This window comes from Desmodus rotundus, chromosome 12 (assembly GCF_022682495.2).
Source record: "Desmodus rotundus isolate HL8 chromosome 12, HLdesRot8A.1, whole genome shotgun sequence".
NCBI classification, from domain to species: domain Eukaryota; kingdom Metazoa; phylum Chordata; class Mammalia; order Chiroptera; family Phyllostomidae; genus Desmodus; species Desmodus rotundus.
Window position 1 is genome coordinate 2,210,957 of NC_071398.1, and position 24,496 is coordinate 2,235,452.

Below are 24,496 nucleotides of genomic sequence, written 5' to 3' on the forward strand. Positions count from 1 at the left end.
GACAGCACTATGGTGAAGACCAGAGGGAAGGGGGCGGGGGAGGCAGAGGGGGGCAGAGGAGGGATGAATGGTGAGGGAAGGAGACGGGGTGGAGAACACACCATACAATATACAGATGATGCATTAAAGATTTGTGCACCTGAAACCTATAACATTTTATTAACCAGAAAAGCTGCCACCCCAATAGCTTTTCAGTGCTGCGCTCACTCCCGTATAGTTTACTTTCTTAGGCAAGAGGCTTAAGAATAAAGGACAGGAGTTGGTATTTGTCTCACATACATTTTTTCAAATATAGTGCCAAGGCATATTTATGCTTTATCACACCATAAATTTAACCCCAGTCTACACAGATTTAAATCTAATGGAGTCTAACAGGATTCTCCTGCAGCCAGTGGGCAGAATGAACAAAAACGGTAAAACAATGAGTTATAAGCCTGATGTCAGCCTCATGCGTCTGCGATGCCAACTCCCACAGACGGTAAGTCCGATATTATAGGGCCTGGAGTGATCGGGAACCATTCAGAGTGAGTTACTTAGTTGCAACAATATGGGGAAGGTTTAAAAAGCCTAGAGTTGTTCCTTTGTTCTCACTGCTGAAAGCAGCTCAGAAAGAGTCAGGCGTTTAAAGAACTTACCTCCTTACCTCAAGCTCATAACAACAGCCCATTGGCTTTAGAGCACGCTGACCGCCACGTCACAAACAAGGCTTCTAGTGGGTAATGTCTATAATTACGCAAATGGTAAAGAGCTGTTTCTGATAAGAACCTCTTCACGTTGAAGCAATTCACCTGACGGGATGCTTACAAGATACTTTTCCATATCCTGGTGCACACAGCGAATGGCAGCACTGGACAAAGCCAATGCTTTTAAAAGGCAATATTTTTTTAAACTTAAAATATCAATTTGTGTATAGGTAACACATGCCTCTGGTTAAAAAATTCAAGTGGTACAGAGGGGTGTGTGGTGATATACTCATTGCGATGAGCAGGGGACAGGGAAGCCTCCCCTGTGCTCTGTGTTCCTGAGGCTGGAAATGGGATGTATTCCGCCCCAGTCGCAGAAGCAACTTTGTACCAGTCTTCGGGATCTGTATCTAAATTTTAATCTAATGTATAGACAGTCAGTTAATCTAACATACAGGGTCCGGCACAAATAACGTCCCTTTTTTCTTACATAAAAATCTTTTATTACAAAATCATAAGCATGTAATTCTGTAACATAACAATATCACACTCAAGCAACCACATGACATTTTAAGTGAAATGTTGCAATTGCTGTTCATCTCCTGTGCGACATCCAGGCACCCTGCCGGCCACACTCAATGGCGTTACTTCTGCCGCGCGCTGGAGATACATTCAGTCTCACGCTCGTACATTTCACTCTTGTTTCTGGGTACCGGCAGATTCCCTTCTCAGAAGGCACTCTTAATTTCCTGATGGATATTTACATTCCTACCTTTACAATCATAGCCACATACGTTTTAGAAGAGTTAACAATGGCTTGCTTTCTGACTAGTGAGCCTAGAACGACAGCAACAATTTAGCTTGAGCACGTAAAAACAGTGAGCTGCTGGGCAACAGTAAAAAGAGAAAAGCCAGATACATTGTTTCCACTGGAGCCAAGAGCCCAGGATCCTTTCCTGAAAGTGCAGCGACCGCGCGCTTCAGCACGTCGGCCAGAGAGGGCAGTGCGCACTCGGGATCGAGGCACCGGCTGCCCCTTTCGATATCCAGGAGTAGGGCCAGCTGTCCTGGCCAGCTCAGTTTCTGCAAGTTCTGCAGGCAAAGCTGTGCGGCAAATCTAGGGGCTTGTCCCCAGGGGCCACTCCCACAGACTGTCACGAGGATGTTGATAAACCCACCACAGGAGGAGCGACGGAGACAATTCCGAGAGGGAGCACTAGCAGAAATCCTATTCTGCGTGCTTTAGTGTGACAGAGCAAAGCAAAATCTTCACTTCCAAGCAATGGCTCTGCAATCGAGGAGTGACGGACAGGAAAAACTACGGAATTCATTCCAGCGTTTTCAGTTTTAATAGAAAGAGGGGTCACTAAGAATGTACGGGGAGACTGAGAAATAGCCAGGAGCTACGAAGTCCTGGGTTACCTTCGTTCAAAACTGTGGTACAAGTACACAGCTGGGCCGTTAAACGTTTACATTCCATTACTGAAATCTCCATTCTGAGTTTAGGAGTGTCTGGAATAGAGTGCTCCCCCAACTAAGATTTGAACGCGAAATCACAGAGTTTTCTAATGAAGCAAATTCAAAAAGGCGTTGGTATGGAGTGGGGGGAAACACCATTCGTCACCGCACCAGCATCAAGGTTCCATGACAAGCGCGACAGGGCACGATGACGACGCCGTCCTGCACTCCTCCCGGGCAGAAAAAAGGAGAGTGTCTCACAACGTGACGAATGCACAGCTATTCAACGTTCAATCCCAATCGGCGGGGGAACGGGAAACCTTCCCCTAGGTCTGCGCTCCTTTGAGGACTGGAAATAGGGTTTATCCGGTCGGAGTTGCGGTTGCAACTTTGTATCTCAGTCTTCGCGATCTGTATCTACATTTTAACCTAAAACGCCCCCGGCCCCGGGGTGCGAAGCGGCGGTAGGCGACGTGTTTCAGCGCCCGCGCACTTGCCCAGCCCACGACCAAGCCGAGCGCGTCCGCGCTCGGCAGGCGGGGCCGAGGTCCGGGCAGCGCGGGGCCGAGCGGTGGCGGCGGCCGGCCGCAGTGGTGCCGCAGCCTCCCGGCCGCGGCAGGTGGGAGCCGGCCGGGCGCGCAGGCCGTCCCGCCGCCCGCCCACCGTGGGCTCGTGGAGACGGGCTCGGCGACGCTGCGGCGGGCTGCCCGGGTCCGCGTGCGCCGACTCGGTCGCTCCCAGTCGGGAAAGACCGGCCTTCGTCGCACTGACGCGAACCCGACAACTTTACGGAGCGTGGCCCGCCGCCCGGTGCTGTCTGTCCCACGTCCCCGGCCGGGAGCCCAGCGCTGCGCCCGCAGACAAAGGCGCGCGGAAGCCGGAGGGACGGAGCACCGGCCGCGGCCCGCAGGGGGCGCCGTGCTCCGAGCCCCGGGCGCTTACCTTTGAGGACCGAGCCGAGCTGCTCCAGGGCCATGTTCCCGGCTGCCCGGCGCTAGCGAGGGGCCCGGGCGGCGGCGAGGTGGCGGGGGAGCGCGGCGCTCACGGCCCGGCGCTGCGGCGGCCCCGCTCCGTGCCCATCGCAGCCACCAGGCGGCCTCCCCGCGGGCTGCGTTCAGGTCCCGCAGCGCGCCATCCCCGAGCCTCCCGCCGGCCCCCGCGCTGCCCGAGCCCCCCGACGGGCGCCGCCTCCGGCCCCCCGGCGCTCCGTCCCATCGACCGGCCCTGAGCCGAGCGGCGCGGGTGCGAGGGACGGCACCAGCGCGGGCCCGGCTCAAGTGGCGGCGGGCGCGGGGAGCCCCGGCTCATTTAAGCGGGGAGCGCGAGCGCCGCGTGTCGGCCGCGCCGCCTGCGCGCACGTCCCGCCCCGCCCCGCCCGCGCGCCCCTCGCGCCCTCCCCGCCAATCGCCCCTGGGGGCGGTGCCTCGGACCCGCAGCCGCTGAGCTCCGGGCGGGGGTCCCGGGGTCAACGTCTCGGGTCTGGATCTTCCGCGAACCTCCGCTGCGGGAGGCCGGCGCCCCAGGAGAGCGGGCACCGACTCCTGGGCCTCCTGGGATCTCAGTTCAAGGTCAAAACTGCCCAGATCAGCCCTGCTCCGCTACCTGCCTCGGGCCGGGCTGGGGGCAGGGGGGCCTGACACCTCACCCGCCCCTTAGCGCCAGGGGACTTAACCCGGACCTCGGTGCCGATTACTAGCACTTGCTGAACGCTTCCTGCGCGGCCAGGCACAGGGCCAAACACTTTCCTACCAGCTCTTCCGTCCTCAGGCGCACCTCCTGCGGCAGGCGCTGTTGGAGGGCGCGGGGAGCGAGGCCAGAAAGGTGAAGCGACGCGTCCGGAGCCACACAGCGGGCGGGGAGGCCGGGCTGCGAACCGGGAAACCCGTCTCCAGACCCTGCTTCTCCTCAGCACGAGCCGTGCTCGTGGGGTCGCTTGACTCCGTCGATAAAAATTGTCCAAATTGGCAAACTGCTGCATAGTGTTTGGTGTCAGTGATCCTACTTTATTTTCTCCGCAGTGACTGGATCACGCTCTGAAGTTGTCTCGCTCATCTACTTATTGGTCCATCACCTGTACCCCAGTTGCCCCCACTCTGTGAAAACAGAAGCTGCCTGAAGGCCGCGCGAGGCTCACGTATCCACTCAGGACCTGCCTGCCGAGTGTGACGCATGTTCACTCGCAAGACTTGACCAGGGCTGGGGAACGTCCCTGACGAAGGCCCTACCGTAATGCCCGATGTGTATGCCGGTGTCTGACACACAGTAGGGGGTCCGCAATCACTCGTCTAACAGGTTGGGGCTAGGGACAGCGTGGGGCAAGTGAAAGAAGCCTTCCAGGAATGGCCAGGTCTTCTCTCTTTCCTTCTATCCCCCCAAGAAAGGCACAGAAGGAAGTATCCACCGGGATGACTGGTGAATACACACTTAACACCAATAAATACCAAGGTATTGGGCCCGTTCCCACGGACTGTGGGAGGGAGCAAAGCCGTGTATGTTTGGGTTCATACAAATCAGCTACCGCTAAATCGAGACTGCGTACAAGAACCAACTGAGCTGATAAACCATGTAAGCGCCTTTTCCACACATATAATAAAGTGACTTTTTGGGAGACCAGGACAATAATAAGAGTGTTCAATCTCAGCGGTGGACAATGGTGGACAAAAAGGGATGGGGACTGGATGGGGAGAAAAGGCACACAACTGTAATTGAATAACAATTAAAAATTAAAATTAAAAAAGAAAAGGAATGGGGAGGAAGGAGCTGTCTCTGCGTGTGGAACGTAACAGGCTCTTAAGGCACAGTTGTGGGTGGAGGGGAGAGTCGGTGTGTGGTGTCACAGCAAATGCCCCTCCGTGAAGGAGGCCACACCCAGGGAACGGACAGGCCGTGGGTGGGGAGCAGAGAGAAGAGAAGGTGAGCATCCTGTTTGGGGCGAGTGCTGTGTTTGGTGGCAGTAGTTACAGCTGGCCGTGGTGGGCTTGCACTGCGGACGTCCTTGCTTGAATCTGGGGCAGAGGGGCTCTGCACTGTATTCGGGAGGCCAGAGGCATCGTTTTTTGTTTATCTGTTTGTTTTTAATAGCGGAAGATGAATCTGGCAACCGAGTTGAGGCTATAATAAAAGAGGAGCCCTGGCTGGTGTAGCTCAATGGATTGAGCACCAGGCTGTGACCAAAGGGTCGCCGGTTCGATTCCCAGTCAGGACACATGCCTGGGTTGTGGGCCAGGTCTCCAGCAGGGGGTGCTCAAGAGGCAACCACACATTGGCGTTTCTCTCCCTCTCATCCCCCCTTCCCCTCTCTCTAAAAATAAAATTTAAAAAATCTTTGAAAATAAAAAGGAGAGAGTAGAGCAACCGTAGTAGTAAAAAAGGACACATCTCAGTGCTTTCTCAGCCCACTGTCGTACCTCAGAAGTCTCCTCTCCTCTACTACGTTGGCGGGGGAGCAGCAGATTCCAAGGGAGTAGATTGGAAATGCTCATTTTGTGGCTCCCTTTTAAGACACCTATCTTTGATAGGTACTCGGGTAAACGTCTGTAGCAGCGTTTCCAAGGAATGTGGCAAAGCGCAGATCCATGGCTGGGACTACTGTGTGGCCATATGCGAACGAAACCCAGAGGAAAGCAGTTGGCATTGCTCTCCGCTGGGGAGTGCAGCATCGAGTCACTGCTTCCCCGGAAGGCCCCCCGGTAGCACCCAGTCTGTTCCCGGGTTACCTGCCAGGTCCCAGCTGCCCTGGTCTCACTACAGCCTGCCTGGTCTTCCTGGCCTAGGTTAGCCTCTCCAGCCCCTCCCAGAATCGGTCCTGCAGTTTACCTTGGGTTTTCTCCGGCCACGTCTCCTGATGGGTGGTCGGTACCACCTGCTTACTATCGGAATAAATCACTGTGGAAATGCATTTTATCTCAATGCTTATGTGCTGAGCGGAGTTTTTTTTGTCTCCCCCTTTCTCTTTTGCTAGAGTTTGGGAGCTCTAACAGTTTATTAAATAATAGCCTTAGGCCCTGGCTGGTGTGGCTCAGTGGATTGAGTACCTGCCCGCAAACCAAAGGGTTGCGGGTTCGATTCCCAGTCAGGGTACGTGCCTGGGTTGTGGGCCAGGTCCCCAGTAGGGGGTGCTTGAGAGGCAACCACACATTGATGTTTCTCTCCCTCTCTTGCTCCCTTCCCCTCTCTCTAAAAAAAATAAAGTATTTAAAAAAAAAACAGCCTTAGAAGGCAGGTTGTTACGTGTACAGATCACCACAGAGTGAATGTTTACGCCCCTCAATACTCCTGTGTTGAAGCCCTAACCCCCCAGTGCGATTATATTTGGAGATGGGCCTCGAAGGTGAAACGAGGTCCTAAGAGATGGGCCCTGATCTGATGGGACTCATGTCCTTATAGGAAGAGCCGGCAGAGGGCCCCGTGCCCAGGAAGGGCCTGGTGAGGACAGCCTGAGGAGGCAGTGGTCTGCAGCCAAGAAGGGAGCCCTCCCCAGAAGCAGGGGGTCTGGGAACCTCGATCTGGGACTTCCAGCCCCCAGAACCGTGAGAAAATACACCTTTCTGGAGCCCCCGATCTGCGGCATCTGTCATGTGAGCCGGAGCAGACTGGTGCAGAGATGCACCCGGGGCAGGGCCAAGGGTTAACGCAACTCATGTGCAGCAAATCTCTGCAGTGAAGTCAGACGGCGACCCACCGACCACGGGAACAGAAGGGACAGCTTTTCTGCCTCAAGTAGCAATTAGCTTTTACTCCCACTCTCTGCCACCTGCTCTTCTTACCGGCTGTAGGTAGGGCCACGGCGACTGCAAACCTGCTGAAAACCAAAATCACACGGGATCCAGTGTGTGCAGCTTCCATTTTCACTACACAACTGTAGGGGTTTGGGGGGAAGGGAAAGAGGGAAATTACCGATTTTTAAACTCACTGTAGGAATCCGTTTGGGCTGCGGTAACAAAATACCACAGACGGGGCGACATAAGCAACAGAAGTTGATTTCCTCGCAGTGGTGGAGACTGGAAGTCCAAGATCAAGGCAAGACCGGCTTGCAAGGCTGCACGCCGCCTGCGGTGTCTTCCCATTGCCCTTCCCGTGTGCCCCCGAAACTTCTCGGGCCTCCCTCTTCTTACAGGGACACTCACCCTGTTGGCGTAGGGCCCCGGCCTTAATGCCTCATCTAACCTTAATTACCTCGTTAAGGCCCAGTCTCCAAATACCGTCACACTGGGGTCAGAGCGCCAGCATAGGCATTGGGGGGTACCGTTCGGTCCCTGCACCCGTGAACCCCGGTTACTCCTGTGTTATTGATGGTGGAGAAGAGCTGCCTCCAGGGAGTCAAAATTGGTTCTTTGTTACCTAAACTTGCTTCCAAATTTCCACTTAGCCTAACTCCAGAGCAAGAGCATTTTAAAGACATACCGCCTATTCCCAGGACGAAAGGAATTCCAGTGTATCAGGAAAACTTCTGGCCATCCAGAAGTTTCTGGCAATCAAATGAAGTTGCTTTCATTTGATTGTAAAAAACAAGGAAAGGTCCTAATTCTATTTCTTAGGATAACATCGCTAACATTTGTGGCATCTCTTTTTTAAAAGCCCAGATCCCATTTTGAAAGGCGATTCGTTAACTTTATGATGTGACCTGTTTACTCACAGCTAAAACGCATGCTAGTTAACTGGGACGATAGGAAATCATCATAGTCAAGTGTCAAATTCTCTTTTTTTAACTTAAAAGATTTTATCTATTGGTTCTTGGACAGAGGGGAAGGGAGGGAGAAAGAAAGGGAGAGAAACATCAATGTGTGAGAGATGTATGGCTGCATTTCACACGCCCCCTACTGGGGACCTGGCCTATAACCCAGGCACGTGGCCAGACTGGGAATCGAACCGGTGACCCTTTGGTTCTTAGGCCGGCACTCGATCCACTGAGCCACACCAGCCAGGGTAAAACATTTGTTTCTTTAAGCAGTTTACTATCCTTCAACCTTTTTCATTAACATGATGAATAATAGGTTTGCCAAACCTTTTCTGCATAGAAAGCACAAACAGGCAGTTAAGTCCACAATTCTTTAAATTATTATAAGATTCAATAACTAAGATTTGAGTGATTTTTATTGAAAAATTCTTTATAATGCCTTGGTTACATCCAAAGCAAAACTTCAGAAGTACTGGAAAATTTTTCAAGGAAGTAGAAATCTAGCAAAATTCTATTTTACTCCCTTCAGACAGTGCCGACTTAACTGGTTGAGATTTGATCAAATTATTTTGTTAAAATAAAATAAAACTGACAAAAAGCCCTCAGTTTGTTTGATGGAACTGAATAGTCATTTTTTTTCTTTCAAACTGGCTGAGTCTATGCCATCAAAAGCCAAATGGATTTGGTTTCTTAAAATATATATTTATTTGAAGCGACAGAGAGTTTTTTAAAAGAGGTAATGCAGTTCTCCTTTAAAAGATGTTTTAAATGCTCAGATTACTCCTCAGTGCTTAATAAATTATTGAGGTCATTCTGTGTGTTAAGGATAAAAATTCTAAGATGTTTCCCCTGCTTGCAGGTTGCTAACGGCACGATAAACCGTATATAACTGTATATGGATATTTATATATGCATATAAATATATATACACACATACTGTTGTAAACATATATATGTATATATAAATATATATACACACAAATAATTTGAGAAAAATACAGGGTAAGCTTCATTCACTCACTCCTCTAGCCATACATTCAACTAAACTGACAGGGTTTGGGTACCTACTATGCCAGGTTCTTTTCTTTTTTTAATTGTTTAATTACCGTTGTCTCCATTTCCCACCCCCCATTACACTTCTCCGCCCTACCCCCCCCCCTCCCACATGCACACCTCCCACACTCAACACTCTCCCTCCCTGTTGTCCTGGACCATGGGTGGGTCCTTTATCCATGTTCCTTGAGGATCCTTCCCCTTCTGTCTCCTTTATCCTCCTCCCCTCTCCCCTCTGCCCCCTGTCAATTTGTTCTTTATTTCCATGTCTCTGGTTCTATTTTGCTTGCTTGTGTGTTTTGTTGATTAGGTTCCACTTACAGGTGAGATCATATGGTATTTGTCTTTCACCACCTGGCTTATTTCACTTAGCATAATGCTCTCCAGTTCCATCCATGCTGTCAGGCAGGGTAGGAGCTCCCTCTTTCTCTCTGCTGAGTAGAATTCCATTGTGTAAATGCACCACCGTTTTTTGATCTACTCATTTACTGAGGGGCACTTAGGCTGCTTCTAGCACTTCACTATTGTAAATTGTGCTGCTATGAACATTGGGGTGCATAGGTTCTTTTGGATTGGTGTTTCAGGATTCTTAGGAGTGGAATTACCAGGTCAAAAGGCAGTTCCATTTTTAGTTCTTTTGACAAAACTCCATACTGTTTTCCACAGTGGCTGCACCAGTCTGCATTCCCACCAACAGTGCACTAGGGTTCCCCTTTCTCCACAGCCCCGCCAGCACTTACTGTTTGTTGATTTGTTTATGATGGCCATTCTGACAGGTGTGAAGTGCTATGTCACCATGGTTTTAATTTGCATCTCTCTGATGGTTAGTGATGCTGAGCATCCTTTCATATGTCTGGGCCCTCTGTATGTCCTCCTTGGAGAAGTGTCTGTTCAGGTCCTTTGCCCAATTTTTAATTGGGTTGCTTGTCTTCCTGGAGTGGAGTCATGTGAGTTCTTTATGTATGTTGGAGATCAAATCCTTGTCCAAGGTATCATTGGCCAATATGTTTTCCCATACGGTTGGATCCCTTTTCATTTTGCTGATGTTTTCTTTAGCCATGCAGAAGCCTTTTAATTTGACGAAGTCCCACGTGTTCATTCTTCCCTTTATGAAAAACGTGGAACGCTTCACAAATTTGCGTGCCATCCTCGAGTAGGGGTCGCGCGAATCTTCTCTGTATCGTTCCAATGTTAGTGTATGTGCTGCCAAAGCGAGCCCCAAATTCAACGGCATTTTATAGAAGGGGCTCGAGCACCCACGGATCCTGATGCCTGTGGAGGGGTGGGGGGTGGAGCCAGTTCCCCTCGGACACCAAGGGCTGATGGCCCGCCCATATCCCGGTGTGCAAGGGCAAGGGTTTCTTTAAGAGCAGAGTTGCCGTGTGGAATTAGTGTACTCGTCTTCGACCGAAGGAGATGAAAGGCAAGGTGGCCCCTGGTCTGCAGAGTGGCTCCACCCTCCTTATACAGCCCCTCCGGGGGTGTGAGATATCTCCCGCTTCTCCGCTACACCCACGTTCGTTGTTGCCGCTTTTACTGCCGTGTGTCACACCAGTGGGTGTGTGGTGCTATCTCTGTGAGGTTGTAATTTGAGTTTTTCTTAATAATCAGGTTGAACACCTTCTTTTATGTTTATTAGCTACTTGAATTTTTTTTGAGGTGGGAGAATGATCATGTCCAACTTTTGGCCATTTTTTTTTTTATTTTTACTGGGCTGCCTTTTTAAATCATTTTGTAGAATTTCTCTATTTTGGATACTCATCAGCCATGTATGTTGAAAATATTTTTTTACTTTATGACTTGTCTCCTCACCCTTGCAAGTGTCTGTGATGAACAGTAGTTACTGCAGTATTTTAAAGTACTCCGTCCGAGTTTTCCTTTAGGGACTGTGTTGCGTGATTTGAATGAGAACCAGCCCCTCCCCCCGGGGTCATGAAGTTATTTACGTGTATTAGATACTAAAAGCTGGTAACTCTGCCCTTCACCTTTAGCTCTTTGATGCACCTGTCTCCTCTCTGATGCTACACTGTATTATTCATTATTGTCACTTTACGTTTTGGTATCTGACAGCGATTTCTTGTTCTTTTTCAAGACAGTCTTGGCTACTCTTGGCCCATCACACACCCACGTGCATTTTAGAGACAGCTCCCGGAGCTCAGCACCAACAACAGGACTCACTAGGGTGCTGAGTGGGGTTGGCAGAGATCTGACGTCTTCACAACACGTAGCCGTGCCGTCCACAAACATGGCATAGCCGGGCATTTATGGAGGGCTTAATGTTCCTCAGAAGGGTGTTACAGCCGAGCCGGCAGTGATGTTTTGGGGTACACGGTTTCTGCAGTTACATCTCCTTGTTCATTTCGGATGCGGGTTATTTGTGTCCAGTTTCCTTTTTTTTTTTGTAGTCAGAGATATATTTACTTAAAACATGTTTTGCAGGCAGAATGGCATCTAACGACCACATGACGAATAACTTGCACAATCTGTAAGTCAGAGCTGAATGGGACATTTACTGTCTTATAAAGGAAAGTGGCAATTTATGTGATGGTGGGGGAGGGTTCTGTGTTTCAGAAAGGGAGCCTTGAGTTCTGGGTATGGAGGTAAGGAGTGAAGTTAAAGTGGTCCGTTCTGACTTACAGCTCAGCATCTTCCGAGTACACGGACAGTGCTAGGTGAGGTATGTTTGGGTTTCCAACACCCAAGGGCTTTGGAAGTGCCGTCAACAGGCCGGACATAGACACACTATTGACTTATTTCAAATCCATCTCAAATCGGGGGGGACTACAAGTGTGAGTGATTTTAAACTTGAAAGTATGATTGTTGCTCTCTGACTTTCAGTCTGAGTTTAAATGTCCCAAATGGCATATAAAACATTTCTTCCTCTTTCAGTGGCTTCCAGGGCAGCCTGTAGCCCGGACGGAGGAGCATGGGGGTGTAAAGGCCCAGCCTTGTTGCCCTAACTTGGGACAGGTCAGGAGCTGGGGTGGCTCATCCTCTCTCACCACTCACCGTGGGCTTGTAGGAGCGTGCACCTCAACTCCACATCCTTGACCGAGACTGTTCCTTCATTGTTTACCCATTTTCTTACTTTGAAAGAAAATGACCGGCCAGGCAAGGGTGACGGGAAGCCAGCCCTAAGGGCCCTAGTTCCCCACAGAAGGGGGGCAGCACCGCACCGTGGTGGGAGGCAGGCAGAAAGCGTGGCCACTGATGTCCCTGCAGTGGGGGGGGGGGGGGCAGGCGGGAAGGAGACCGCACACACCCAGCACCCACCCAGCACCCTCCATGCCCACACTGCCACATGCGGCTCAGCCCCTGGTGTTACTACCTGTCGTGACGAAGAGACCAAGGCTCACAGAGGCCAAGTGGCGGACTGGAAACCCCAGGGGGCAGTCAGGCTGGGCACCCAGACTTGTCCAGCCTTGCAGTCTCGGGCTCTCTCCACCACAGTATTCAAATTGACGTAAAGGTGTTTGTGTTTGATTCTCGGTGTTCTGCACCTCCTGCCCCTTGATAAATGACTTTGGTGTTGCGTTTGGAGGCTGGTATTGAGACCTGGGAACATACTGTAAGGTCCCCGTGATTGTCACTGCCACTTCACTTGCCTGTAGTGCTGCCTCCCGTAGACCCCGGTTCCAGCGGATGTGCAGTCGGGCTGGGTTGGAGGACAGGGTTTGGGGTTGGGAGCTGCCGAGTGCATTTAACTGAGGACGGCAGCAGGGGGTGCCTGTCCTGCCCCGACTCACAAGGGGGTGTCGGGCGAGCCCCTTTCCCTCTGTCTCCCTGACCAGGTAAGTGGTGTGGACCTCATAACGCCTCCTCACGCTCCGAAATACTGACAATTACTTACAGACTCCCCTAAGCACTTCGTCTCGATACAGAGTATTTATTAAGAGGACAGTAACATGCTCAGACACAGAGTCAGACACTGGCGCAGCAGCCACATCAGCGAGCTGCAGGGATGAACAGCACGGGTCACAGGCCCTGTGCGGGTCGGCTTCCGTGTCTCGGGGCCGCCACACGTCTGTCTGCATGCACGACAGCACGATGCCGATTCCTTACGGACTCTCCCTCCGATCTTAGATTTAAGTCTTAAAGTACCTTTCTGGCGAGCGAAGTTCCCCAAAACCTGCACTGAGGTCTGACTGCGAACCACAGACTCCTACAAGCTTCGAGAAGGGACTTGTGATGGGAGGCGTGCCTTCCCGGGTGGGACCGCCGCAGTCCCCTTTGGGAAGTCGGTGCTCTCTGCCACCACGTGAGAGGGATCAGGGTTCAGGTGAAAATGTGGGGCGCGTTCGGGCTTGGAGGGTGCGGTGATGTTTTTAGGTACTATGTACAATAACAAACCCGCGTACCAGCTATCACCCACCAAGAATCCAGGTTTTCCAAATATGAGCTCCTAACGTCTGCAAATAAAATTCTTTAGAGTTTATATCTTTTGATAATTAGCTATAAAAGTCTAAAGAAATTATCTAAAAGGAGCGATGACAATGACCTCTTATTGAGCCCTTCTCTGCGCCGGACCCTAAGTCGAGCACTTCACACACGTCGTCCCCTTCAATGCTCACGGTCACTCATCTGAGTGACCGGACCGCCCACCGATGGGCCAGGACGGAGGCTGCCCGAGGTCAAGGGCCAGCTAAGCTCCAACAGCTGGGGAGGGTGGGGCCAGGGTGGAAGGCCAGCCCAGCTGATGGCGGTCCCAAGGCCAGGCCGTACTCGCTGCTGTGTCGGCCTCCGTGACAGCCCCTCGCCTGCCGAGACGGAGGGGAAGGTCGGTAACTTTGGGAAACGTCCAGGGAAGGGCCGTCGCAGCGTTACAGCGGGACGTGGAACACGCTGCTCACTGAAGTATCTTTATTCACAGTCCGTCCCCACTGCCATCGCGCAAACAAGAGCGTAAAGACACAGACACCCGAGAACGGGTGACACACCCCACGGAGGAACAGAAGCGCCGAGCGGCTCCAGTGGAGAGCCCGACCGGGGCGCAGGGCAGAGGGCTGGAAAAGGCCTGGGGCACGCTCACGCCGCGCTCACTCGAGTGCTCTCCAACCGTCACCAAAAGAAGCATCACTGTAAATACTACTCCAAGCCCCCTAGTTTTCTCCAAGCCAAGTGCGGCATTTCGGTGAATCACGCGAAGGCCGGTCTGTGACACCGCTGGGAAGGCGAGTCACATGGCGTCGAAGTGGAACCGGTGGGCTTCCTGCCGCTTCTCTCTGTCGTCCGCTTTCTGGAAGAGAACGTCAGACTAGTTCACAGATGCCAGGAAGAGGCGCATTTCGGAAACTTAAGGGGCTCATTTAAAGAAGCCCCTAGCATCGAGCAGATAACAGGTGTGACTTTCGTAATCGTCTAATGAACTATTTTTGAAGTTTACAGTAGTGATTTTAGAATTAACGATCCACTAAATTGAATTTAAAAACCAATAGGAAATGTTCCTTAAATGCCTAGTTTGTTATCATTTATTTGAAAATAGGAGTAAAGATGAGATTTTGTAAGTATAGAATCAACTACTACATTTTCCCCATTCTTAACACTGAGGTTGACAAACAAATCTAAATTAACCAGATTGAGCTACAGTACTTATTTGGGGTCCCTGTAGAGTTGGCAGGATGTACTCTCAGCTCCCAGCAAAGCACTGTGCTTGGTATTTCGAGGGATTAAAAAGACCCTCAGTTTCGTGTTTTGTTCTCAAGGAACGTGAAGCCTGGAGAGAGAGAGGAGCGTCCCCGTGCTCTGAGAGACAGGCTGCTTCGGGCGGGGTGAGGAAGGGGCGTTTGAAGGGACACTGCTGATGGGGGGGAACAGGCCGTGTGGAAACCCTGGTGGGAGGTTGGCAAGGAGCCCCGTGGGGTCCCTGAAGGGCAGTGAGGCCGCCAAGGGGACAGTCGCCGGAGGTCTGAGCAGAGGAGCGACATGATGAAGGCTGGCAGCAGCGGGACGAAGGACAGGGGGGTGGGGGGCGGGGGGCGGGGGCAGCAGCAGGGGCAACTGACCGAGTCTTGTGAATAAGTAAGAAGGAAGAGAGACAAAGCTATTGAACCCCAGTTTAGGGGCCGGCCAGGGGTCCGGCAGAGGTGTCCCCGCCACGATGGCTGCAGGTGGGGGAGCTTCAGGGACGGGGGGTGGCTGGCAGGGCACCAGAGAGAGGAGGCCCTGGCAGGTGTGCGGCCCGAAGCGAAGGTGCAAGTGGATCCAGCGGCAGGACGAGAGCCCCACGTGGGGGCAGTGGAGCCCACGGGGCTCCCACTGCAACCGGATCCCCTGACAAATCTATCAAATCTAAGTCCCTGGTTCAGGGCGAGAGCGAGGGGAGGTTGCAGACCGGCTCTCACACTTGGGACGCAAGCCCGAGAGGCCCGGGTCCCCCCTCTCATGGGTTCTGAAATGACCCGGGTGTGTCCCTTCATCCCGGTGTGGACCTGAAAGGGGCGGCAGTTTCGGAGACAAACCTGCCAACGTCTGTCAGAACGAGTGGCGAGCTCTCTTTTCCATAGCGAGCCAAGGCAACGCCGCCAGCCTGCTGTCGCAGCTATAAAGGACGGTGACGCAGGCCGACCCAGAGTGGGGGCGGCGAGGGAGGCCCCTCCGTGACAGGAGGCGGCCCTTTCCGGACAGCAGGGTGGGAGCCTGCTGGTCCTGTGCTTTACACGCACGTGCAACCAGGAGCCAGCCCTTGCCGTTTACATCTAAACTGCCGACCCGGTTGCGATGCCAGCGTTTCTCCTCGTCAGCGTCGTACAAACACGGACGCTTTTGGAGCTTCCTTTTCCATTATTGAGGGCTCACACTACAGCCCAGAAACCAGTCCACTGCAAAGAACAGTGGACAGACAGAAAAGATGTGTCCCCTCGGCCACTCCCCGCCTGGACCCTGAGCGCTGCCTCCCTGGAGGGGCCGCCGTCCCAGGGACAGTCCCTGGGGCTCTCTCGGGGTGACGAGCACGCTCCTTGACTAAGTGATCGTTTCTTTTCCAGGCCGTTAGGAAATTGTTTCTAATTCAGGTTTCCTTTTCTTTCCTTTTGGAGTTAAAAAAATTTATTTTTCCATCACCATTTATCCCCCCATACTCTCTTCCACCTCCACCCACACCCCTCCCCTCTCTCATTAAGATTTTCCGTGGACCTGGAGACTGGGGGTGGTCACTCTACAACTATTGTACAGCCACGACCACTTTGAAATGAACGGTCTCCTCCTGTGATTTGCATGAATTGCTAGGAGACATAGTAACTTGAGGGGATAAAAGAAACGGCCATCAGTTAGACAACATCGTGGGCGGAACCTGAAAAATCAGAACCTCAACCGTGTCGGCCACGATTGGGGTGCGGCGGATCAGAAGACCCCACAGGAATCCCCGCCCCCCCCCCCCCCACCCGCCCTGCAGCGGCCCCTCGCGAGCAGACCTTCTCCTGCCAGTGCAGGGCGCCGATGACGGCCAGGATGCAGGCGCAGACGCCGACCAGCGCGATGGCCGTCAGGAGCACGATGTTGCTGGGCGTGAGGTACAGCTTGGCACTCCAGCTGCGGGCGGGATGGGAAGAGTTGAAATTGCAGTTTTCACTGAGATCAAAGAGTGTCTCCATCAATCCATTCATCGAAGCCATTCACCCATCCATCCATTCATTAGAAATAGAACAAAAGCAATTAAATTCTCGCAGAGCCAAGAACAGAGGCGGTCCTGCAGAGTTCAGGTTTGCTCAGCGAACGGGAAGAGCACATCTCCTGATGAGATGCTGAGACACTGCTCTTTGACCCGGGGAGAGTTGTTCTTAGGTGCGCTTATCGAGGGCACTGTGGACCGAGTGAGGACACTGTCTTCACATCTTGCCTGACTTGCTAGATTCGGAACCTCAAACCCTACGGGCAGGGGGCCGCATGGTTCTGCTAAGATTTCTGTATCTTCTCTCTCCGGCCTCTGCTCACATGCGCACCGCGACCGACCAGCACAGCCACACGTCCGGGCAGGCGCAGGGGGGCCTGTGTGGACCTTCCGGGGCTTGTGTGGCATGGTGCAGGGTCCCGTCACGACACCCATGGGAGACTTCTCACCAGCCCACGCTGAGTCTGTCCGCGCCAGTGGCAACGGGCAGACTCGGGCGCGGTGACCCAGGCCTTCTCCTGCAGCGGCCGGCAACCTGGCACCCGTGCGAAGCCCGGAGAGCCCACAGCTGGGCACCGGGCTGCCGGTGGCTCTAGAGGAGTCAGTTCTGTTTTCGTCTCAGAAGTTTAACAAAGGCAAGCTCACTCTGAGCGGTGGCAAGTAGCAGTGGACTGACTTTGGGGTAATTAAAGTTTATTGATCTGTAAGTTAGTCTCTAGTCACTAAATCTCAGACCACACCTCAGACTAAAATCAATTTGTTTTTGTATTATGTACACAAATTTGAAAAGAACATTTTTCAGAAAGAGCAAGAGAAACACGAAGAATGTTGAGATCGCGGAAGAAAGCCGTTACAGAGCTCCCCAGAAATTCCGAGTAAGAAACCAAACATGTTGCGTTACCTCCGAGGGACGCTGTGAGGGAAGGGGATCACGATGAGCTGGGAGTTCGGGATGATGGCCGTCCACTCCTGCTTCCGCACGGCCTGCAAAAGCAGGGGCGCACACTGGTCACCGGCGCGCTACATTTAGGCTCCGCGTCGGCAAGGAAAAGACCGGCCCCCTTTGGGCCTCCTGAAGCCCCGGGCAGGGGTTACACTGAATCTACAGGTGACAGGTCCCAAACAGGCCCCCGTGCCCGGCGGCGTTTATTTGTTTCATCCTTTCAGGGAAGGGTTTCTCCTGTCTCTTGGACTCATTAATTCAGCAAACACTCCTGGAACTCCCCGCTGCAGCAGCGGCCGCTCACAGAGCTCCGCTCCGCGCAGGTGCCGAGCCCAGAGCACACAAAACGGCCCGGCCCGGCCCTCGAGGCAGTGAGAGAGGGCGGTGGGGGTCACGAGGTTTCGGGAGGGGTGGCGGACGAGCGCCCTTACTTGGGGTAAAGGGCACTACCGGTCAGTTTTCTCGGTTCTTCAAAGGGAATACAAATATTTGAATTACTGCCACTCAAGTCCATTGAATTCAAACCATTGAATTCAGATGCTTGACGGGTAAATATTAAAATATAGATTAACTGTAAACAAAATATATCTAGACTCACCTTCTCTCCGGATGGACGGGGAATACCGACGTAAAGATGGTCAAGGAAGTTCGCGCTTCGGCCTAAGCCGAGCACACTGTACGGCAGCTGGAGGGCCAGGTGCGCCGACTGGCTGAGCTGTCCCGCTGCGGTGACAAAAAAGAAGAGACATGTTCAGAAACGTCGCTCTTGTCAAATAGCAAAGTGACACAATGTTAACAGGTGCCAGAGCTTATTCTTCAAGGACAGAAATGTGAGACAGGATGTCTGGTTCATTGATGATTTGCTTTTTAAAGAACACAGCGCCATCGAGATACACCCCACACACGGTAACCACCACCCAGGAGAGGTGCACGGCCGGCTGGTTTTGCATAGGCGACAAAGCTGCTGACCCATAACCACACCGACGTTCAGAGCATGTCCACTGTCCCCGAGAAGCCCGGCTTCCCAGCCGTGGGGACGTAGCCCCAGCGTCCTCTGCGCAGGGGCCTGCACTGGCGGTGCACGGAGCCCGGCCGCGCCGTGGACGGTCTCCTGACGAGGAGCGCCCCCGCCCGCCCCCGCAGTGGCAGAGAGGGCTGGTCTTCTCGCCTCTCTGACCACAGTGTTCTCGGGGCTGCGAAGCGGCATCTCGCTGCGGCTGTCTAACGTCACTTTGCTTTATGTGCGTTCCCCTAACTTCTAAGGATGCTGGGATGCGTGTGCCTGCTGGTCACTTGTGCAGTTTCCCTTTTGTAAGTCTGTAAGGTTGAGAGTGGTCCCTGCTTCCATTCTGTGTTTTAGTAATTTAAGTTTTCTTTGTTAGCTTAGCTAAGGGTTTGTAAATGTTGTTAATCTTTAAAAGAACTATCTTACTGTTTTTCTCATTCCCGACTTATTTCCTCTCATTTCTTGCCTTCTGCTAGACGGGGTTTAGTTTGCTTTTCTTTTTCTAGTTTGTTAAGGTAGAGGACTAGGTTACTGCTTTCAGACTGCTCCTCTCCCTAATGTTGCGCCACATTTTGTTATCCCTTCCGCCAGTCTCCGCCCGGCGACAGGAGAGTTTCCGCAGCTACTGCCCTGGCTTGGGGGACAACAGTCACCTCTACAGAAATGGGAGGAAAGGCCCTGCCAAACCACCGACGTTTCATATAAAGCCTCTTCTTGGGAGAAGACGGTCTGAGCAGCGTCTGCTACTCTCAGGCTGACGGCTCTCAGGCGAAGCTGCCCTGACAGCAATTAAAGGGAGTGGAGGGCAGCCAGGGAGGGCGAGGGGCAGCCATCACAGACGCCTCCGAGCAACGGGGAAAACCGGCAGTCGGGGAGGCGCCACGGCGCGTCCAGTCTCATCACGGTGCCGACGGCCAGGCGCGTGGGGTGTGCCGTCACCTCCCGCCTCGAGGAGGAAACCGAGGTCAAGCAGCTTGACCCAAAGCACACAGCTGCTAAATGATGGGGGGGGTGGTGCTGGGGGGGCGGGGTGTTGGTTTCGAAGCCTGATTTCAAACCCCACACCCTCCATCGCTGACCGTGGTCCCTTTTCAGGTGGAGAGAGTGTCTGCCTGCTCTATAAAAAGGACTTCAGTGACACAGGGTAACCCTCTGCTGTGTGCGCCGCTCATTTCTTCAGCTGTTTGGGTCTGGGTGTTTGTGGGACCCCAGGGACTGACCTGGGTGGCTGTAACATTTTATATGCAGTGGCCCCATTCACACGGCCACCTGCGGATTTTGTAAGCCCAGGCCGTGGGGCCACATCTCACGGCTGTGGGCCCCCTTTGTGATGTTCCCTTTCGGTACCTGAAGCCTGGGCCATTTAAGCCACTCTGGGCAATGAGGCTGGTTTAGCTTGTGGCCCTGTCTCTGATCCGATCACATCCGCACAGGACGCGAGCGTTAAGAAAGACAGCCCTCCGGTGCGGGCTCTCTGGGACCCTCAGGAGAGCCGGCTCAGGCTCCCCGCTCATCCCAGGCAGTTAACTGGCGGAGTGCAAGTTTTAGGGCCGCTCTCTCCCCCGTAGGGGCGCTGAAAGGGGCACGGTGTCCTGGGTATGTGCTTTAAACTGTGCCCCCTGTAAGACCGCAGCAGGAGAGCGTCAGGGGGAGTCCCTGCTGCTTTCTCAGTGAGGGGAGTCTGCAGGTTTGGGACCGGCAAGCTGGGTAACTGCGTGAGTGGGAGAGGTTGGCACAACTCAAGTCGAGGCCCCGAAAGGAACAGGGCTTCGTAAACAGGGTTAGCGTAGAGTCCGTTTCGTCACATGGCCTCTGACGTGAAGCGCCTGGGCCTGTCGTCCCCTCTTACTAGCTGGCATGTGCTTGGCGACGGCCTGTTTCTAGTCTTCCGGCTGCCAGAGGTCAGGCTGCTGCCGATGCACTGCCAGGTCTGCCTGGGCCTCTGCCTGGGAGAGAGACGTGTCCCCTGATCCAGGTGTCCTTTGCTCACCGTGGGCCCGAGACAGGACTGTTCCCGGAGGGGGAGGGAACAAGGAGGCCTTTCCAGGTGCTGACGCGCTCCGGTCTCGCAACACAGTCATCAAGAATGTTTAAGATTCTATTAAAATAGTGGGTTCAAAGGTTTCAATAAATGATAAAATTAAAAAATTTGAAACGCATTATCACTTGCTGTCCTTTGCTGCTGGTCTGTTTTAATTGCTAACAGAGTAAGTCTCTGATGCAGCTATTAAAATCTTCCTAGCGAGAACAATGACCAACTTGGGGCAATAATCTGTGTTATCCAATGTGACAGTGCTCGTCGCTAATGTCTACCAATTAGATGTCCTCGTCACACAAAGTCCACCAAAGAGCGGGAGTTTCTGGCTGCACTGTCTGTCTTTTACTCGGAGAAGAAAGGAGACGAGCCTCGGCCCGCAGATGCTCAGAGCTACAGCCGCAGGACAGCACAGCCGGCTCCTCCGCCGGCCGGAGCATCAGAACTACACCGCCAGCTCCGGCCCGGGCGCCGTGGGGCGATCACGGCCGTGACCCTTCACGTTTCCTGCGCTTTGAAACGGCAAAGCACTAGGCAGATGTTAGTTGTTATTCTGATTACTATATAATCATTCCTCGTATTTTGTGTTTCTTAAGGATGAATTTTAACTTGATGTTAGTTCCTGAAAAACAGTGTAACGCTAATTTCTCATGGAAGCTTTTCTAGTCTCTCTTTGGACACACCAGAAGTGTGGAACCTGGCTTAAGCTTTACCTGCCAGCCTGCTTCCCAGGGGCAGATTAGAAGGAGAGTGGTTTCTGTTAAATTGGTGTGTAATTCACGTGCCGCAAACTGCCCCCGTGAAGTGCACCGCTCAGTGATTTGAGCAGTCACCATGAACTGCAGAACCCACTCATCACCCCAAAGGCACCCCTACGCATTAGCACCCTGCCCATTTCCTCCTCCCTCGGCTCCGGGAAGCCGCCCCTCGCCCCTCCATTCCTCTCCCTGTGCATCTGCCTACTCTGGACATTCCACACAGACGGAACCGCACAAGGCGCAGCCTTCTGTGCCTGGCTTCTCACACTGGGGTAACGGTTTACGAGGTCCACCCAGGTCACAGCGTGTTTCCTCATTTTCTCCCTGATGGGTCCGTTGGGAGGCTGGGCCGCATGCTGCGTGCCCATGCACCAGCGGGTGGATGTCCGGCTCTTAGACTTCTTAGCTGTCCTGAATGGTGCTGCTAGTGTCGGGGTGGCATGTCTTCGTTTCGCGTGGGAGTGTACCCAGCAGTGGAATTCACGGTTCATACGGTAACTGCGGCAGAGAGGAGCTAAGTGGACAGGTGGGCTGGGCCTTCGAGCACCTGATTTCCCCGGCTGGAGAGTGGCCCACCCTGTGTGCAGACCAACGGGCGCTCGGTTCTGAAGCGGGGAAAGACGCACAGCCACTGCACGAAGCCAGAGCGAGAGGGGGCTTCTGTAGTCCCAGTGTCCGGTGGGTTATTTTTACCAAACGTGTGATTTGAAACAAACGTGCACGAAGCACGCAGCTGTCCCGTGCTGGCGAGCCCAGGCAGACCTGGGGGCGATGACGTGGTGTCCCAAACGTAGCCCGCAGAGGCACCTCGTGCTTTCCACATGGCCAGTCACCCCTCCCGGAGGTTGGCTGGAGCGGCAGCCGTGGACAGGAGGCTCTCTCTAACTCTCTTAATACTGACCAGTTGTTCCAAGTGCCTGGTCTCCCAGTTCCAAAATCTCTCGTCATAGCTGACATTTGTCTACTCAAACCACCTTTTTTCCTTTTAGCGTGCTGGTAATTTTTGGTTAAAAGCCGGGCACGATGTCATCGAGGAAAAGGAACCACGGTACACAGGTGTTATGGTTACGGCTCCGGGTTAGCTCCTGCACGGGCTGCCGTGGCTGCAGGTGCCAGAAGCGGAAATGTCCTCTAGTGTCCCTGTCTTTGTCTCTTCTCCTGGGGTTTCCTCAGCGACTCCTTCTTCAGTTGGGCCTGAGCCCCACTCCGCTGTCACCCCCGTCCTCACGCAGGAGCTGGAGTGATGGGGTGGAAAAGGGGGTAAGTGTTCTGTAATCCAGTGATTAGGTCTCAGCCTCTCACTGAGCCTGTGACCCCAGGATATGACTTCACAGGTGCCACACCACAGGTGAGCCAGGACGACCAGAGGGGCCGGAGCTGGGTGTTCGCTCCCTCCAGCCAGCCGGGCCCTGGGAAAGCCAGGCTGCGCAGGCCTGGGTGGAGAAACTTGCCCTCTGGTAAGGAGAGAAGCGGCCCCAGGAGGTTTGAGGCGCTCACTGTCCCTCCCCGACAGCAGCCAGGGAGTTTTCCGCAGACCCAGCTCCGAGAACCCGGTGTGGTTCTTAGAGGTAAAACCCCACCGAGCCCTTAGTCTCGGAAACTGGTGTCAGACCTGCCCTCCAGCCACGAGTCGCTGCCCCGTGAGGGTCCCGGTGGCAGCCCAGCCGAGGTCAGGTGTGGCCAGCGGGCGCTTTGGGTCCACCTATCTTCCGCTTGAGGGCAGTGGATGGCGCTGCACCTTCACTCTCTGATGGGTCCAAGAAGTGTTGATTTTCCTTTTGTTCGCCTTTTTTTGGGGGGGGTGGGGTGAGGATGGAGGTATGACTTCCAAGTCCTTAGCATGCTGGACCAGAAACCAGATGTCCCCAACACTGAACTTGTCAAAAGGAGGTCTGCCATCTCTCTCCTCCTTCCTTCCCTCTGCTTTACAACAGTGACAGTTTCACTTCTTCCTCTCCGATCTGACGTCTTTCCCTCCTCTTCCTCATGTGATTGCCGTGGAGAGGACTTGCAGGGCTCTGTGGGATAGAGGTGGTGACGGTGGCCTCCTCGTCCTGGTGCTGATCTCAGAGGAGAGGCTTCCAGCTTCTCACCGCTGAGGCCGATGTTGGCCGTGGGCCTGTCACGTGTGGCCTTTGTCACACTGAGACATGTCCCTTCTGTTTGCACTTGGGTGACAGGTTTTATCACAAACGGATACTGACTTTGCCCAGGGTGCTTTCTGCACTATTGAGACGACCATTTGCTTCTACCCTGGGCTCTGCTGCTGGGATAGGTCACACCGACTCTTCGGTGGGTGCTGGACCGCCCTTGCACCGCTGGTGTAAATCCCGCTCCACTGTGGGGTGTGACCTTCACTGTGCTATGGAACTCGGTTTGCTAGTATCAATATTCCGCTGGGAACTTTGCCAAGAGATGGGCAACCAGGCCTATTTCGGATTGCTTATTGAGTTTTAAGAATATGAACTCTTGAAATAAATTCAGTAGGATTCATATTCTCAATTACTTTTTGTGAATGTACATAAGTAAGTAATTAGGTAGAATATAATGGTTAGTAAGTTGCTCACTAAAATTTAAAAAATAGCACATATTTTGTGGGAAGAATGACGACTCCACTCAATCCCGGGCCACCGCCGAGTCGCGCAGAAGCACTGGAGCACATGACTGAGACCGACGGGAACCCTGTCCGGGGCCCTAGAGTTCCCCTCAACACTACGGAAATTACTTCAGGGTTCCCAAAGTGACCCTTTAATGCTTACAGCTTGGGGGTGGTGATAGTTTTCTTACTGCGTACTGTTGGATTTGAAGGGTTTTGGACTTTCCCCTCTGTAGATAAGATTGATGGATTTTAGGATATAATTCTCATCTATTATGTATACGACAACATCAGAGTTGCGATTTTTATATTAGTAATCTGCCTTTCAGCCAAAGCCGTTTTATTTCAATTTTAAAAAATATACGGTTAATAAGGAAACTCCAGTTAATGTGGCCAGAGTAAGAAAATACTTTCACGCCTGAAACTCGCTGAAAGATCAAAGAGCCCACGTTTTCCTCTGTGGCGTCCACGCAGACGAGTTCTGCGACTTTCCCACGGGTCCGTATTTTCCCATCTTTTGAGAAAGTGGTGTGGGTCTCGCAGGAGCGGCGTGGGGCGCTGCGAGGCGCCGTGGGGGGCGGGCGCAGTCCGATTGCGTGTCTGTACCCCTCAGTGGTTTCGTGGCCTCTGGTTCTCTTGTTCTCTTGGGCTGGAAAGGCCAGGTTAATCACGGAGAGACCG

At 53.1% G+C, this 24,496-nt stretch overlaps 2 protein-coding genes and 1 non-coding gene across 5 annotated transcripts in view; all 3 read right to left on the bottom strand.

The window, feature by feature from the left end:
- NETO2 (neuropilin and tolloid like 2) overlaps window positions 1-3,435 on the bottom strand; it is a 31,654-nt gene extending 28,219 nt beyond the window's left edge. For all 3 annotated transcript variants that reach the window (XM_053916053.2, XM_053916052.2, XM_053916051.2), the window contains exon 1: window positions 3,084-3,435. In XM_053916053.2, the coding sequence (XP_053772028.1) occupies window positions 3,084-3,117 (34 nt within the window). In that variant the 5' untranslated portion in view covers window positions 3,118-3,435. The remainder of the gene's footprint in view (window positions 1-3,083) is intronic.
- A 6,548-nt stretch (window positions 3,436-9,983) lies between these two features.
- LOC112296805 (U6 spliceosomal RNA) lies at window positions 9,984-10,090 on the bottom strand. The gene has a single exon (XR_002973979.1). It is a non-coding gene; the product is annotated as a U6 spliceosomal RNA (small nuclear RNA).
- Window positions 10,091-13,717: 3,627 nt separating this feature from the next.
- ITFG1 (integrin alpha FG-GAP repeat containing 1) overlaps window positions 13,718-24,496 on the bottom strand; it is a 91,287-nt gene continuing 80,508 nt past the window's right edge. The window contains exons 15-18 of the mRNA XM_053914709.1: window positions 18,019-18,143; window positions 17,379-17,461; window positions 16,281-16,398; window positions 13,718-14,107 (exon numbers count right to left, since the gene is read on the bottom strand). Of these exons, the coding sequence (XP_053770684.1) occupies window positions 14,048-14,107; window positions 16,281-16,398; window positions 17,379-17,461; window positions 18,019-18,143 (386 nt within the window). The 3' untranslated portion in view covers window positions 13,718-14,047. The remainder of the gene's footprint in view (window positions 14,108-16,280; window positions 16,399-17,378; window positions 17,462-18,018; window positions 18,144-24,496) is intronic.